The 17,266-nt window shown below is 36.4% G+C and overlaps 1 protein-coding gene across 12 annotated transcripts in view, besides 2 other annotated features; it reads left to right on the forward strand.

Annotated features, from left to right (window-relative positions):
• Positions 1-4,443: part of a mobile genetic element that runs on past the window's edge.
• Positions 1-17,266, forward strand: part of Tlk (Tousled-like kinase) — a gene marked incomplete at its 5' end in the record, with an annotated part of 69,764 nt that overhangs the window by 36,523 nt on the left and 15,975 nt on the right. For 2 of the 12 annotated variants that reach the window (NM_001103403.1, NM_001297914.1), the window contains one exon: positions 5,969-6,328. The exons of 8 other annotated variants lie outside the window; for them this stretch is intronic. In NM_001103403.1, the coding sequence (NP_001096873.1) occupies positions 5,969-6,328 (360 nt within the window). Of the gene's footprint in view, positions 1-5,968; positions 6,329-16,110; positions 16,506-17,266 lie in introns of those variants that run through there. 2 more of the 12 variants (NM_001272293.1, NM_001144681.3) reach the window with 1 other exon arrangement.
• Positions 9,235-9,278: a mobile genetic element.

Genomic DNA, 17,266 nt, shown 5'->3' on the forward strand with positions numbered 1-17,266 from the left:
GATGTGTTTTTTGAAATATTTCGTAACTTTAATGTCTGGTGGTCCTTTTGAAAATATAACTTGTCTGTTAAATGTATTTAGAGGTCTTTCTGTAATAAAAATTAAATCACTATTGTCCTCTTCTGCACTATGTTGGGTTTGTTCGCTCAAATATGTCTCCTCAAGTTTTATTCTGGACAGAGCATCCGCCACGCAATTTTCTTTTCCTTTTATATATTTTATATCAAAATCGAATTCGGATAATTTTACTCTCCATCGGGTCAGTTTTGAATTTGGGTCTTTCATACGGTACAACCAGCTCAATGGTTGATGGTCACTGGATATTTCAAAGTGTCTTCCAAGTAGGTAGTGTCGAAAAGTCTTTGTCGCCCATACAATTGCTAAGAGTTCTTTTTCAATTGTGCTGTAATTTATTTCGTGTTCATTAAGTGTTCGGCTAATGTAGCTAAGTGGGTGTCCATCTTGTGACAGTACTGCCCCCAAAGCGACATCACTTGCGTCTGTGGTTAAAGTGAATTTCTTTGTAAAGTCGGGTACTTTAAGAATTGGGTCTTCTGATATTAGATATTTTAATTTTTTAAATGCAGAGTCATATTCTGGGTTGGTAGTGTCAATTTTCATGTTCTTTTTTAAACACTTAGTCATGGGTTTGGCTATGTCTGCAAAGTTTGGAATAAATTTACGATAATATCCTGTCAGTCCAAGAAAAGCTTTTATTTCTTTTGGTTTAGTGGGAATTGGATATTTTTGAATGGCTTCAATTTTTTCAGGGTTTGGTTTTATTCCATCTGGTGTTAGAACATGTCCTAAAAATGTGGTTTCTTGCTTGAGAAACTCACATTTGTCAAGCTGTAATTTAAGGTTGGCTTTTGCTAATTTTTCGAAAACTAGTCCGAGCGATTGCAGGTGTTCATCAAGGGATGTCGAGAATACAATTATGTCGTCCAAATACACAAGACAGTGTTTGTTTAAGAGTGGTCTTAAAATATCATTCATGCACCGTTGAAAGGTGGCTGGCGCGTTTTTTAATCCGAATGGCATGCGCAAATATTCATAATGACCGTGCTTGGTAGAAAAGGCTGTCTTTGAAACTGATTCTGGATCCATTTCGATCTGGTGGAAACCCTTTGCCAAGTCTATAGTTGTGAAGTAATTACATCTGCCCAATTTTCCCAAGATTTCGTCCATGTTTGGGATTGGGTGTCTGTCTCCTACTGTTATTTCATTTAATTTTCGGTAGTCTATTACAATTCTAAATTTCTGTTTGCCTGATGCATCTTGTTTCTTTGGAACCACCCAGATGGGGCTATTGTAAGGTGAATTACTGGTACGTATAATACCTTGATTTAGCATATCTTGTATTTGGCTTTCGACCTCCTGTTCATAAGCCTGTGGGTAACTGTATTTAGAGTAAAGTGGTAGATTGTGCTTTGTATTGATAGTATGTTTGGTTTGATTAGTAAATGTCAACTTATCACCTTCATGGTACTGTATGTCATGGTATTTCTGCAGGAGTGCGCACAATCTTTGTTTTTCTTCGTTATTTAAATGTTCCAATCTGTATAGGTCTGATTCTAAAATGGGTGAAATTTTATTTGGCTGTCTGAGCATGGTGTCAGGTATCATATTTACATTTTGAAAATGACTCTGTTCATGTGTTGCTATTCCTTCTATTAATTTGTATTTGTTGTTGTAAAGAGTTACCTCTTGATCGCGGTAACTTATTGTTGCTTTTGCTTCTGCTAAAAGTTTTCTTCCTAATAAAAGATCGTAATTCTCAGAGAAAGGGTGCAATAAAAATTCATTTGTTGTTGGGAACAAAATCTTTGAAGGTATGATTATACTTTTGTTGACAATGAGCGGTCCATTGCTGGTATGAATAAAAGTACTAGTATTCTGGATTGGTAAATCAAATATATTTTTAGATGTCATGTTAACTGTTGATCCGGTATCAATAAGGCATTTCAAATTATTTTCTTTGTATTTAATTGTTATATATTGGGGTTTTCCAAGGCTTGTGGCTGAAAATTTTCGGCCTGTTCAACATTGGGTTCTTGGTTGTCATTGTTTGTCTCGTCTGTATTAATCTGCTGTAACTGTTGTGTTCTTTGTAAATTTTGGTTGTTTTCGTCAATTTGATATTGATTTTCTGGATAATAGTCTGAATGGTCGTAAGTTGGATAATAAAAATAGTCATATGGAACACACTGCTGATAAAAAGCGTCCTCTTGATATAATGTTTCGTCAACACTCATCCCAGTCTGTCCACTATTAGCTGGTCTTAATCGTTTTATTGGTCGATTGGGTACATAGGAACTTGAATTTTGTGTTGATTGTTGATTTTGATATTGGGGTTGTTGTCCGAACCTATTCTGATCGAATGCATTGTTTCGATTGGTGTTAAAAATTGGTCGAGATGTAAAGTTTGTACGTTGATTTGGTTGAAAAGCATTGTTTTGTTGGCTTGGTTGGAAAACATTGTTTTGTTGGCTTGGTTGAAAAACATTGTTTGGATTAGGGTGGTAGGGTATTGGATGACGATAAAGTGGGTTATTAGTTGGTGGTGTTTGATAAATTTGTGGAGCTTGATATGGTATTGGTGAATTATAATGTAGGAAAGGTGTTGGATATTTTCTGATATTGTTAGACTGATTAGTATTTTGATTAAAGGACTTTTGTGGCTTATCAGAGAAATTTTGTTTTTGGACATGTGTACTTGTATGATTTATTTGTTCGTACATGCCCTTCTCTTGTAAAAGGTTTATAAGTGATCGCAAATCTGGTATGTTGTGGTTATTTATTCTTAAATAAATGTGTGTAGGTAATTTTTCAATTAGTGATTCTATACTGGATTTTATTAATTTCAAATAAAAAGTCTTTTCTTCAAGATCTTGCTCTAATTCAAGCTTACTAGTAAGTGTTTGTCTGCGGCTTTCTGCTTCTTCCAGGAATGCTCGTACATTGCCTCGAAATGGGGTCTTTCGAAACTCTTCTAAAAGAACGTGGTTAGGGGTCTGGGGTTTATAGTTGAGTACCAATTGTCTTCTAAGCTGCTGCCAGGTGTACATGTCATAGGCTCCAATGCAGCGCATAACTTCTCCGCTGATGCTGCGTTCAATATGCCCAAATATGATCTGCTGTTGGCGTTCATCTCCGGTAGCATAAAGAGCCAGTATGTAATCAATTCGACTCACAAAGGTGTATAGTGAGCCTGGATCACCGTTGAATTTCTCCACATTGCCAATCTGGTAGGCAACCTGGGTCATGTTGCTGTCTGATAGTGGTGGCACAATTGCTGGTTCTTGAGCCATTTTTGATTTTTGGATTATTTATTTATTTTTTTTATTTATTTTTTTTTTTATTATTATTATTATTTAGTTATTATATTATTATTATCGTGTATTTTTTTTTTGTTTTTTTTTTTTTTTTTTAATATAGTTTTTAATATTTTTATATTTTTTTAATATTGTTTAATTTAAAATGTTGTCTTTTTATTTATTATTCTTATTTTTAATTTTTATCATATAGAATTTTCACTTATTTATTTATTATTCTTACTTTTAATACGTTTTAATTTTCGCTTATTAATTTATTATTTATATTTTTTTTTTTTTTTTTTAAGATAGGTTTTGATTTTCACAAGGGTTGCACTATAGCTTTTTCGTGGGTCTTTGAGGTAACCAATTGGATTTACAGCCTCTCACAAATTCAATAGCGTCTTCCTGATAATAAATTCAGGTTTGTTTAGGCAAATTGTGATTTTTCGGTTTCACTTTATTGTCGAGGTTTAATTAAAAACTTAAAGCGATATTAACCGTCACGTGGGTGCCCGTTAGCGTGGTACTTTTGTCAGAGAACAAAAAGAACACAGGAATTGGCAAATCTGGTTACCGCATCAAGGAACTTTAACACTGATCACATCGACTGCGCCAATTGCAAATAAATGGTTGCAATAAATAGTTTTGAGTCTATTAAATGGACCGTTCCGAATATGAACTAAGACCAACGCTGAAAATTGAGTTTTGCCAAAATAAAACGAATCAAAATTTCGGGATCGATTGTGTTGTTTATTGATTAACGTTCAGCTTAAGACTGAAAATCAAATGAAAGTGAAAATGAGGAGAAGCCTCTGTGCTTGCTTAAAGAATATGTTAGTGTTTTTGGGAGAGCATTGCTCTTGGATTCTTAAGTGGAGGAGAAGCCTCAGAGAGAGCAGGCAGACTTTAAGATTTGTTTACAAGAATGGCTAAGTGCCGCTGTCAAAGAATTTGTTTATTAGAATGCATACTGCGCAGATGGCATACAGTATGGGGGTGTCAAAATGCAGAGTGGATATTTTTGTTATTTGATCCACATTAGCATGGTGGTCACTTATTGTTTACGTATGCGGCTTTTCAATATGTTTACTCTACGTTATGTGGTTTTGTATGTGAATATGTCACTATATATATATGTGAGATCACACCATTTGGATCAAATTTAACCTTTATACTCTTACGCTCGTTGTAATAACTATTTAATGAACAACTCATTTAGCTGTGTGATTTGTGTGAGCCGAGATAAGAATATTATTGTTAACATTTTATATCTGCGAATTGAAATATTGTAGTAGTTCACCCTGTTGTTTACCGCTATATCACCCATTTTCGAATATTGCAATTGCTTTCTGGCATACACATTATTTCCGCCTGACAACAACAATGTGAATTCGAATAGGACGAAGAAGGGGAGAAGACGAAGAAGACGATGATAAAGGGTAGGTGGCGGATGGTAGGTGGGTTTCGAGGGGTTTGGTTAGAGGGGGTGGTGGTTGGAGGCAGGGGGTTATGAAACACGAACAGTTATGCTAGAACATTTTGGTTGTTGCCTTTGCTACAATTTTTGCACTTGCGTTAGTGCGTGTGTGTGTGTGTGTGTGAGCTGTTTCTGTGAGTGTGTTTGCACAGAGTGTTTTCGCGCCACGAAAATTTTTGTTTTGCTCTCAATGCCTTTTCTGCTCGTTTTGTTTTATCAGTATGTGTGTGTGTGTGTGTGTGTCTTAGTATGTGTGAGTGCACTTCTGCCACCGTCGGCAGAGAGCGTCATCAATTCGGTTTAATTATTTATTTTTCCTCAGTCGAAAAAGTAAAATAAACAAAACCACAATAAAACACACGCGACGCGAGCTAAATATAAATAAACGACAACATTGACAAAAGATTACAAAATTAATGCCAATTAAAAAACAACCCAAACAATTGACTTAAACAAAAAGGCAACTGAAAAAGTATTCCTAGTTCAACTGTTGGTTGCAAAAGCCTTTCTTTTCTTATCAGTTCTTCTCTTTCTTCTTCTCTTTTGGTTAGAAAAAAAAATTAACCAAAACTGTAATATGGCATAATAGTGTTAACGGCTGGTCGAATTTTTTTTTTCAAGTGTTTTTCTCTGCGGACTTCGCAGTCGACGTTGACGTCACTGCGGTCGTTGATACAAATTTTTTACCTTGAGCTCATTTCAAGTTTAAACAAGCAAACAAAAATAAATAAACCAAGAAATAAAACGAAGCGAAAATCGGTAAAGCAAATAAAGGCAACAAGAATGCAATAAAATATTAAGTAAGAAAAAGCAACGAAAATCAAACGAAAAGCAAGAATAGCGACGCATAAAAAGTTATTGTATTAACTTTTAAATGTATTAAAAGTGTAAACACGGATACAACCCGGCAAAAATAACTAAAATATAAAATGTATATGTAGATAAATGCATAAATGTATATACATATGTATGTATGTACATATATCTAACAACAAGAACGTAAAGTCAATTGTGTGTGTGTGTGTGTAATTTTTTTTTTTTTGTTGTGCTTCTTTTCCTGCAGGCAGTTAAATTTGAAAAGTTCCCAAAAAGCGATACATAAAATAGATATATATTTACATATGTGCGGCGGTTTTATCTACATGTGTGTGCAATGCAAAATTGGCAATTGCAGGCGCCCAGCTATCAACAACATTTTCATCATCAAAATCTTCACCACCACCAACAACAACATCAACAACAACAACAACAACAACATATAACGCAAGTGCAACAACAACAACAACAACAACAGCAACTTTTGGTATTGCCACAGCAGCAGCAACAGCAACATTTGCGAGTGTGCAACAATCAAATCAATAACAACAATAACAGCAGTAATAGCTGCCAAAACAGCTATCAATATAGTTATAACAATAATAATAACAACACCAACGCCAACAACAACAGCAATCAGCAGCTGCAACAACAAATTGTGAATAACAACAACAATCTCGAGGACGATGTGTATTATTTATTTTATAAAGATTTTTATGTAAGTTTCAAATTTCAACAACAAGTTTCGTTTCTAGGGGGTCACCTTACTTTTGTTGATCTGTCTGCCATTCATTACTCACTCAATATGGCTAATCTAAGGTTCAACTTGGGTGGGAAATGGGGTAATATCTCACCTACATATGTATGTAGCTAAGCTGACAATCGAGTCTTAAGGCTAAGGCAATCTCATAATGTATAACCGTGAGTCAGAACACTGAGAAAAACCATTCCCATCTCAGCGGTTAAGTTGTACCTCACGAAATGACAAAGGACTCGTTTATCTACCCACCATATCATTTATATTCTATTGCGTTGTACGGTACATATGTATGTACATATGTGTACCTTTATGTATGTGGTAGTTGCATGCATGTAAAGTGCCCTTATGGCACTTTTTGTTGTGTAAAATTGAGGCGGAGGTATGTAGCAGCAATAAGTGCATTTCAATGTCAATGCCAATAAATCGTCGACACTGCCTTATATAGAGAGTATAATATTTGGTGTATTTTGTTCTGGTTCGTTGAATATATACATGTATGTATGCTTTTTCGAAACAATATTGTGTTCCAGATAGATATGTATGTACATATGTATACATATGTACCTAGACCTCTGATTGCTTGCTTCATTTAAGTGCAAACAAAATTTGTATATTGTTACTATATTTCTACCCGCCAACGTACTGACTTTGATCCATATCCATATCGCATTTATTGCTGTTTATTTAGCCAAACTAATGCGTCATTTTGGCTGCATTTATTTTTCACTCACTCTCCATATGATGTGAGAAACAGTTGGGGAAATAGAACCCCTATATACTTGTTGCCTATGTGTTTCTCGATATGATTTAGTTTAGTTTTATTCGGCGTGTGTACATATATATACATACAATACATACAATACATTGTATGTATATATTGGGTAAGCTTTCGCAACACATTTTTTTTTTTTGCGATGGGTTCCTATTTTACACTATTTGCTCTGGTGAAAAAATATGCACATGCACTTAAAATGCTGTTTGTTTGTATTTTCGGTGAAAAGATATCTCCATGTTCACATAAATCTTGTGTTCTGTTGTTTAACTAGATTTCAGGCAAATTGAAATTGATAGTCATGGTGAAAAGATGGGTATTACTATACAATATTTATTTCTGGTTTATTACATGCTTTTTTTTTAACTACAAATAAATAAATATTTAATGTCTTTCGTCGTGTGAAATGGATATGTAAATGTAGAGAAATGTGAATTTATAAAATTAAATCGAAGATATTTCAAATCGAATGTCGCATAGAATCTTGCGTCCATCACCTGCAAATGAAAATTAAAAATCAGGAGAGAAGTAGCAGTCCAACAAAATTCTGTATTCAGATACAAACGTATCTGTGTCCGGGCCACTATCTGTATCTGTTGTATCGGCGTTTTTTTTTTTCGTGGAAGGTAATTGAATGAACGATTTGCAACCACTAAAAAGGGGGCAAAAACTTATTGTAATGCGTATTTTTCTCAATCTATATCTGTCTCCCTCTCGCTTTTCCTTACGCCGTCCTGTCATCTCTTTCTTTGCGTCTTTGGAACATGTTAATTACGCATTAAATGTGGCCCTCTGTTACATCGCCAGTTCCACTTTCCAATCGAAAAAAAAAAAAAAAAAACAGAACACAATAATAATACAAAACTGCGCACTTCATTTTTAATCCAATCAATTTCTTCTGCGCTATTGTTTTCTTTACACAAGCCCAAGCCCACGTGGTGGTGTTTAATTCCCAATCCCAGAGATCCAAATAGTCATCGTTTTTAGAAACTTCTAGTCGTCCATTGATGGAAATAACATTGACGTTTATATGTCGTCAAGGCAGGGCAAAGATTGGAATGCGACACAATTGTTTGAGGATTACATAATAAATAAGTTAAATTTTCTCTTGATCCGTTTATATAAGCATTTGTATTTTAATTGTACTCTTTATAGTTATTATAAAAGAAGAAGAACCCCGTTTTCTGAAATAATAAATAATAAATTTTGGCGCAGCAAAATTAGTACTTTCAGGCGACAATGAAAAACCAAAAAAACACACTATATGAACAATGGTGGAACGTTCAAAAGAAACATATTATTTTGTATTGTTTCAGAACACATTTTTGATCATTTCCCGTAAATATGCAAACGAAAGTTACCGCCAGTTACCGTAGAAAGAAAATCTCGAATTAATGCCGAGGTTGTCCTATTTGTGAAACTGGAAACTGAAACTGTTAGAGAGTTGTTATGAAAAAAAAACAGTTTTAATCACTTTTGAATGTCTTAATTACTTCGCCTTGGTTTTCTCTGAAATCCTTGCCAAAAACACTAACACGTGTGTGAGAAATTTTGGTCTAGTTGTCCTTTGGTGTTTAGTTTACTATGTATATTGCGTCAGTATTCCTTTCCAAATACGTCACTAAAAAGAGTATCAAGCGTTATTAAACGTTTGAAATTTGAAATACAGAATGATTGTTATAATACTTTCCAGCTTTCTTTCTACTTTACCAACACAAACTTTTACTCGCAATCTAAATCATATAACTATTATGGACTCCTCACTCGGATGTCGAATTGAAAATTGCGAGTAGTTGGGAATTGCTCACTGGCCGCCTTTTCAATGATAATCCAATTAAATAACAACATTTATTTTGTAGATCTGCGAAAGTGTGTGTATGTGTGTGTGTGTAGCGGTATATACAATACATACCGTCAAATACATTCGATGTATATGTAAATGCATCTGTATTTTTGGGGCAAACTTGTACTTGTGCAAACTTGTGTATTGTGTACACTTGCAATTGGCTCTCTAAAGAGATCGTTGTTGTTTGCTTCCCGATGCAATCAATGAGCCAACTTTTGTTGTCGACACAAAAGTAGCCAAAATGCGAAATGCTTCCTTTTACCTGTTACATACTTTTCAACGAATCTAGTTTACTAACATATATGCCGGGTATAAAAATTAAACTACGAGTAAAAAAAAAACCAATTTAGTTTCCATTGATTTTCTGCTCAGTACCTGGCAATTTATAACTAATTAGCTGTCTTCGTGTTTATTGGACATTATTCGCAATTCAAAAAAGAATTTACAATAAATCGATTTTATTGCCTAATAATGGACATGTATATACTACTTTAAACGTGGCTTCTATCGCTTAGTTTTCAAACAGTTTTTGTTTGGTTTTAAAAATGACAATCCATTTGAAGAGAATTGCGATAACAAAGTTGCTAAACTATTCAAATGTTTTTTTTTGGTTTCTACCTCTCTGGCTTCGCTTATATAGTATATGTGTGTACTATGTACATATGTATGTATGTATATGTACCTCTCCCGGTGTACATAGCAACTTCTATATGCTTGCTATATATAGAAAATTATATCTATATATGTATAATAAGTAACAGTTCCACATCGATTTATTCGAGTTTCTTTGTTTTTTTTTTCGCCCAAAGAAATGATGGCTGTGGTGGGGGGGGGGGGAGGGCGAGTTAAATAAATAAATAATGCATTAAGTCAAAGTGTAATTCCCAAACAGACTTCTAAATTCCACTCTTGGTTTAAAGTTTAAAATTCATTTCGCACTCAAGTTAAGTTGAAAAGTGAAATAATTGCTGGGCAAACAATTGTTGATAAGTTTAGTATTTAACCTTTGATTTGGGGATATTTGCAAATTTGCTGGGCTTGGCTTTAAATAAATATCAGAATTCGTTTAGTTTAGTTGTCTAGTTGATGTTCTGGTTACATTTTGTTATCCTGAAATGATTTCTCTTATTGCTAACCACTTAGCATATTTTATTTTCTTAGCTTAATCGTTTACCAATAAAATGTGCTGTGGGTTGACTAGGCGTATACTTAATAAGTAATTCATACGCCGTGTGGTATTCTGGTCCGTTTTTTTTTTTTTCTTTAATGTCTATATTGCATCTTGTTGTATTTGGCCCACGAAAGGAAAGATGATATAATATTTAGCTGAAGGAAAATTGTTAGCCAACCAACGAAAAGGATGGCAAGGAAAATTGAGAACTGAGAGTGGGTGGCAAAGAGGTGGTGAAAATAGACAGGAAAACCAGATGAGTCGAGGCGACGACACGAAGGATGCGATGTCCAAATGGCAGTGAAAAGCCCCTCGGAAACACAACCACCAACCATCCCCCCCCACCCCCCTGAAAAATTCCTAACCAACGCCTGCGTGCCTCGCGTCCTTCGTTCTGTATTTTTCCCTTTTTCCCTTCAATTTTTCCTCTACTTTGTTCCACCATCCACTTTTTAATACTTCTTTCCATATTTCCTCATACCTTTTGTCTTACGCTCTGGCTTTTTCTGGCTTTCCGCTGTCTGTGCGACTCCATCATCTTGTTGGAAAAACTTTAAATAATTTAACACTCCAATCCCCCCCCTTCCCTTCTCGCCTTTTCCACTCCCCACTCACTTTGGGGCTGTGGTGAATAACAAGTGTCGAACGGAAAAAATTAGATCTGAGCGGTTTCGGTGAGTTGGTGGTTTTCAATGTGTTGAAATCAGAAGAGTCATGTTGAGTTAGTTTTTCCGCCTGGCGGTTGACGGGGGCGGGGGTTTTCCGGACGACATAATAGTGAATAGACATAGTGAATATGTGCTTTTGTAGCATATTTTGCTGCGCAGCATTTTGCAACTTGGAGATGAAAAATGTCGTACAATTACTCGTTGTTTAATGCATAAATGAATGAATATGTTTTTAGCCCATATAGATTTTACATATGATCGTAGCTCTTCTGACATTTGCTATATAAACTTATTCTTTTTACCTTTCTTTACTTTCAGGTAAGGATATAAAGAGTTTTCTTATTACTTGTGTCTTAATACTTTTTATGTAGAGATGTATCTGTCCTATGTGAGTATTATTCGCAATAAGGTGGAAACTTAGTTAGGAACTTGACTTGAATTTATATGTATCCGAATTTCATATATATTTATGCATATGTATAATTAACTATATATTGTAGTATAATTAACTATATAAGTGCCAGGGGAAGAGAGTTGCACCATTCGTGGAAAATAATTTGTAAACTGGAAAATGTCAATGGTTGTGCAGAATTTTCTCAGTTTTGGTAACACAATAGTGTGGTAATTTATTGTGTTAATTATTGTTGTTGCTGCTTTCGCTTACACGTCTCTAGGCCATGTCCGCCATTTTATCCGGGCAAAAAATCAACCCCCCCCCCCCACAATGGGCCACTGCATCCCTGGTTATCCCTCTTTTTGGTCCGTTGCTAACCAATAAGTTTGTGACTTCCGCCAAATAGCGCGAGACACGCACACTTACTCACGTTTGCTGTGTGAGAGGGTTGGGGATGGGGGTGGGGGTTTTACTTTCGCCGAGTGCTCGAAACTTGCCCCACCCCTTGGCAATCACATGGCAACATTCACTCCGCCATTTTGAAATTGATACACAGCCAAAAAGAAAGAAAAAAAAGGAGCCAAAAAGAAAGAAAAAAAAGGAGCTGACGCGAAAAAAGTGCTGCATAATGAATGAAAGTATATTCCTTCAGTAAGCTTCTTAAAATATAAATATTTTTAATTACGAAACAGAAGCTCCGAAATTCTCCAAAATGTAGAATGGCCTTTTTGATCAAATTTTTTCACGTGTAGAAAATGGGGTGGCCAAATTTTGTTGGAAAAAGGGGCATGGTGGTGGCTTTGGAGTGCAGCAGGTGCAGGAGCGCCGAATGCATTTGGCCCAATGCATACGACCACACACACACACACACACACATAGATGTTCTCCAAGCTTACACACACACCCACACATACACACATACAGACACGCACAGCAGTGCAGAAGCACGCAGCCCACACGCAGACAAACTTTCCATATTTCCAGGCGAGTTTGAAATATTTGCTTTGGCTTCGCTTGGCCTCTGTGTATTTGGCAGGCCATTCTACCACCCCACCCCCCACCCCCCTTTCTGACCCACCCACTTTTCACCTCTTCAGCCGCCCGCTGTGGCAAGAGTCCTATATGCCACAAGCCAACCATCCCCACCCCATGCCACCCCACCCCTTTCCTCTCTCTTTGGCTCTTTACCGCCGCTAGTTTTTCAGCCTCTGCTGATAATTGCACTGCTTTCTCCAGCTAATACCATACACCCCAACAAATTAATTACCTTGAAACGAATAAATAACAGCTGATGTTTGCATTTCGTTTGCATATATGCAACATTATCAGTTGTTCATGAATGAAGAATATCGAAAATTTGTTTTCATTTAAACAAGACATGGGAATTTTGCTAAGTGCAGTGCCCTAGTGTTCTGCTGCAGCTCTGCCGCTGCTCTGCCCTCACTTTAGTTGTTGTTTAGTTAGCTCTCCACTCAGATGTTGCACTTGATGTTTGGCTACAAGTGCAAGCGAGACGAAAAACAATTCCAGTGGCAGTTGCCTGGTTGGTAGCAGAAAGGATGAGAGAGCCCTCCTCCTTTGAAACAGCCATCCTATAATCGTTAACCCAAAAGTGAGCTGCGAATTTCGGCGAGAGCCAACCAAACCCACACCCTACCCCGCCGCCACCCGCCTTGGACAACATTTGAAATGATGGTGTGCGGGCGGTTTTTGGCGGTAGGGTTCGTTTGGGCCAAGAGCATGATGATGATGGAGGGGTGAGGTAGTGGATTTGGGTGGGCAAGAGAGGAAGGATTTGGTGGTGGAGACCAGCACCAGCTGGTCGCACCAGCCACTGCCAATGATGATGGCTCAAACCAATCAAACTACAGAATGCCTTAAACATCAGCATCAACTATACGCCCCGTTTGCCAGAGATTTTTGAACGCACCAAGGAAAACCAACTAGAAAACCGACTAAACATGACTGGATTAGGCGCAGGGTCGGGAAATGTATGGTTTCTACCTGTTTCGATAGTTTCCAACGAATCTAGTATGAGTTATCATACGTTCGATTCAAATATGTTACAATTTGATATTTTAGTTCTGCCGTTTTTTTTTTGTTAATTTTTTTTTAACATCGAAAAAGAAAAAAAAAGAAGCTGGCTGGGTGTCAGAAAAAAGCTTTTCAAGCTTGCGCTTGGTGGATAAAAATCAAGAAAAATCGCCAGCGAATCTGAGTGTACAATCGTAATCGAAAAATAGAAGTTGTGTCCAAAACGGACGGCAAAAAAAGGCGAAGGCGAAACAAAATGAAGAGAAGAGAAAGAGGCAGCATGAACTTCCAATGAAATTTCGTATGACTTGCGTTCATTGTTGTTATTATAGCTGCTGTATAGCTGTATATAGTGCCCCGATATATATAGACAGACGCCAATACATCGTTCATATAAGTACGTATATATGTATGTATGTATGTATATGTATGTATCTATACATGCATACTCTTACACACGACTAAGTATGTCACAATTAGTCTGACTGATAAATATTCACGAGTTGCTCTTTGATTGAAATTTCAACTGAAACCAGAAAAGCTGCGAATCGCATTGGAATTCGCATTAAATGCCCGACATGACAGATAATTGAAAATGCTGTCATTCAAATGCAATGAAAAATTAACAACCCTAATTAACCGCCCTAAAAACCGAGTTCTTTGTGTTGCCAACTAAAAATCGATGTACATATGTATGTATGTATGTATTTACATGTGGATATGGGAATATTCCTACCATATTATTTCGCTCAGTATTTTCGGGTTTTGCTTCTCAGTTTGCTCTTTATTTGCCTTAGCGCTGCATTGTTTGTTCTAATTAAATCTTATCTAAACAATTTTAAGCACAAATTGTTTCAATGGCAATAAAAAGTAGAAAAAATCACAAAAGCTCGGCGAGAGCTCACAGCAAAGTCGAGGGCAATGTTCTAAAGCAAAGGCTATATAATAAGCGCACCTCGATAGATTTTCCCATACCCACTATACATACATACATATATTGTACATTTGGTTACAAAATAAAATAAAAAAAAAAGCAAACTGCAAGATAAGGGAAGGGGAGAATCCGAGGGGCACACAAAAATGTGAGAATCAAAATCAATAACTCAATAGGCATTCGAAAAGGAAAACAGAAATAAGCGCAAAGCGAAGCAGATTCGTTCAATAAATAATGCGTATACGCTTCTATATACATATGTATGTTACATATACATACATACATTTTATATATATGTATGCCGATTTACAGGGAAACAAACGGGTTGTGTTTAACCCACAGCCAAAAGGCAATCGAAGGCGGCTATCCTGACTTCTGGCTTCTCAGTCTTGGCTTTTGCTGGCTGGCTCTCCGTTCGAATCGACTGGACTATGACAGTCAGCCGATAAAGATGATCGGGCCTAAGAGTCGGTCAAATAATGTCGGTGGTTGGCAGGGGTGGGGTGTGTACCCTGAGTCGAGTTGAGTCACCAACTACACTACATGCCCCATGCTCTAAACATGCGCTCATCCCCAGAATCGTAATTTGTGCCTCATTTATACACACAATTTCAATGACAAATCGATTGAGGTGCTCAGTTTGCCGATTTCTGGTTTATATTTATAAAACCGATTGGTAATCTACGCGGAATGGCAAATACATACATACATACATACATACATACGTTTAGAAGGAAACACAAAATCGCAAATAGCGCTAATCAAGTTGGAATTGCAACAAACCCCATAATTGAATAAGATTTGTATTGTACATACATATATTTTACAAATGTATATTTATGTTTTTTTCTATGCCTTTTTGGTAGTACCTTGCTGCTACCTTGTTGGAAATATATGGGGAATGTGGCTCCGAGAATACACAATCTCTGGTGTATTCCCCACTTTTTCAGCTGCTTCCTCTGCATTCGTTATCTTTCTCTTTGTGTACATAATATACTTGCTTTCACATACATATGTATGTCCATACATATATGTTTGTATATGTACGTAACACATTTTCCCGTTGATAAGAATAATGAAGTTAACTTATAGAGCCATTCCGTTTCCGATTCAATCCGCAGTTCGATTCTTCGCTTTTTCATCACTTAATTCGCGCTTTTTTATTACAATAAATTCCATTTTTTTTTATCAATTTGTATAAATAAATGTCCTACGGATTTAGAAAAACCAGTTCTGCTGGCTTAAGCGATGATTTTATAATGTTTTTCAAGAGCGATGAATTATGAAACTGCAGGGATAGTATAGGATGTATGTATGTATGAATGTATTATGCCCCATCTTTTCGATACCTATTTATTTAGATCTCGCTCTTTTCTCTGCCCTCTTGAATACCTCTAAAAATAAACTAATTTCCCCTGCAGTTTCGTTTTAATTTTATTTTTTTTTAAGTCCTAAACAATTCCATTCTGCTAAGAATTGAAATTTTTGTCAAGATTTCTCACCTATGAATGTACACATCATGGGTATTGGATGTATTCATGAATGCTAGAAAAAAAATGTAACAAAATGGGGAATATTATTCATTCCAACAGATGCGGTAATGTTTCTGTTCTTGCTCCCTTGCCTTGTTTTTTATTTACTTTTTTTTTGGCAATTTTCGGTTTGTTTTGCTTTGCCGGGTATATTTATACATTTGCGATAAACAAAATATGTATATTCACGACGACAATGTCGATTACCTCATATGAAATATTTGACTCGGCCAGCAAATAAGAAGCGTATTTAACAATATGACACGCCCCTCGCCCGTCGTCTGGCCCAAACGCCCAATCCCAATAATATCGGTGACTTATGCTTAACTTTGGAAGCCTAATAATTCAACACAAGTCCATTTAGAATTAATTTTCGACATTTATTTTTTGAACTTTGACATTGTAATGTTTTCACTGAGGATTTGATAGGGTATTCAACTTTTCGTCTTTTGCTTTCAATCCGTCATTCGTGAGTTTTTATTTTGTGCGAATTTTCTGTTCTGTCGCCTTTTATTATTATTACTACAGTTTTATATATTTTTTTGTGTGAAGCGTACTCTGCCGACGTCGCTGCCACTGCCAGCGCTGTCGCTTTGACGATTTGCGCTTTGCGTTGCGCTTACTCACAATCAAATCTCACGCCGCATTTTTAGTCTCAATAATAACTGAAACGAAAAACACGCGCAGCCGAAACGAAGCGCAAACCAAAGAGTAAAGCGAAAGAAGCAAGGAAGGCAAACGGCGAACAAAAACGCAAAACGAAAACGACGACACGTCGTCAAACGTCAGTTGCCTTTTATTTATTTTATTCCGCCACTCTTTCCTCTGTGTCCGTTCATTTTCTTTTGTTCAATTTCTTTATTTGCGAGTGTTCGTATGTGTATGAATGTGTGTGCTGATTGTTTTTGCATTTCGCGTTTGCTCAAATAGTAAATTAAACTGTTTTTAAGTTATCCACAAAAAAAGGGTCGGGGAGGGTGTGAAAAATAGAGGAGACGAGAGCAACTCGTTCTTCGTCACTCGCTGCGTTTTTTGTTGTCGTGGGTCGCCGTCTTTTCCACTGACTGGGTCGCTCTCTTTCTCTCTTATCCCCTTCTCACACCTCATTTGCCTGTTCTTGTTATAGTTGTATTTGTTGGTTCAGCATAATTAGACGACTCTGCGAGAGTAACAGTGCTGTCAGTTCAACGGTTTTCCCCGCCAGATCTAATTGTAAGACAAATTAAATTTACCATTAGAATTTACATACTTTTATTGGCGTCGAAATGAAAAAAATATTAGGTCGATTTTGTTATACAAACCGATATAATTGTTATTTCTATATAAGATATGAGCTTCCAAATCCATCCATATTTTTTAAATATTTATTCCAAATGAAGCACATAAAATTATATTGAGCAACACTATTGCTCTCCACTTTTCATTGTGCTGTTTTGTTTTTGGCCCTCTTTGCCTCTCCCACATGAGGTTCTCTATGTTTTTTTCGCCATTGTTGTGTTTCTACATTCGCGGCATGTTAATTTGTTGATTCTCGTTCTCAATGCT

This window comes from Drosophila melanogaster, chromosome X (genome assembly GCF_000001215.4).
Source record: "Drosophila melanogaster chromosome X".
Lineage (NCBI taxonomy): Eukaryota > Metazoa > Arthropoda > Insecta > Diptera > Drosophilidae > Drosophila > Drosophila melanogaster.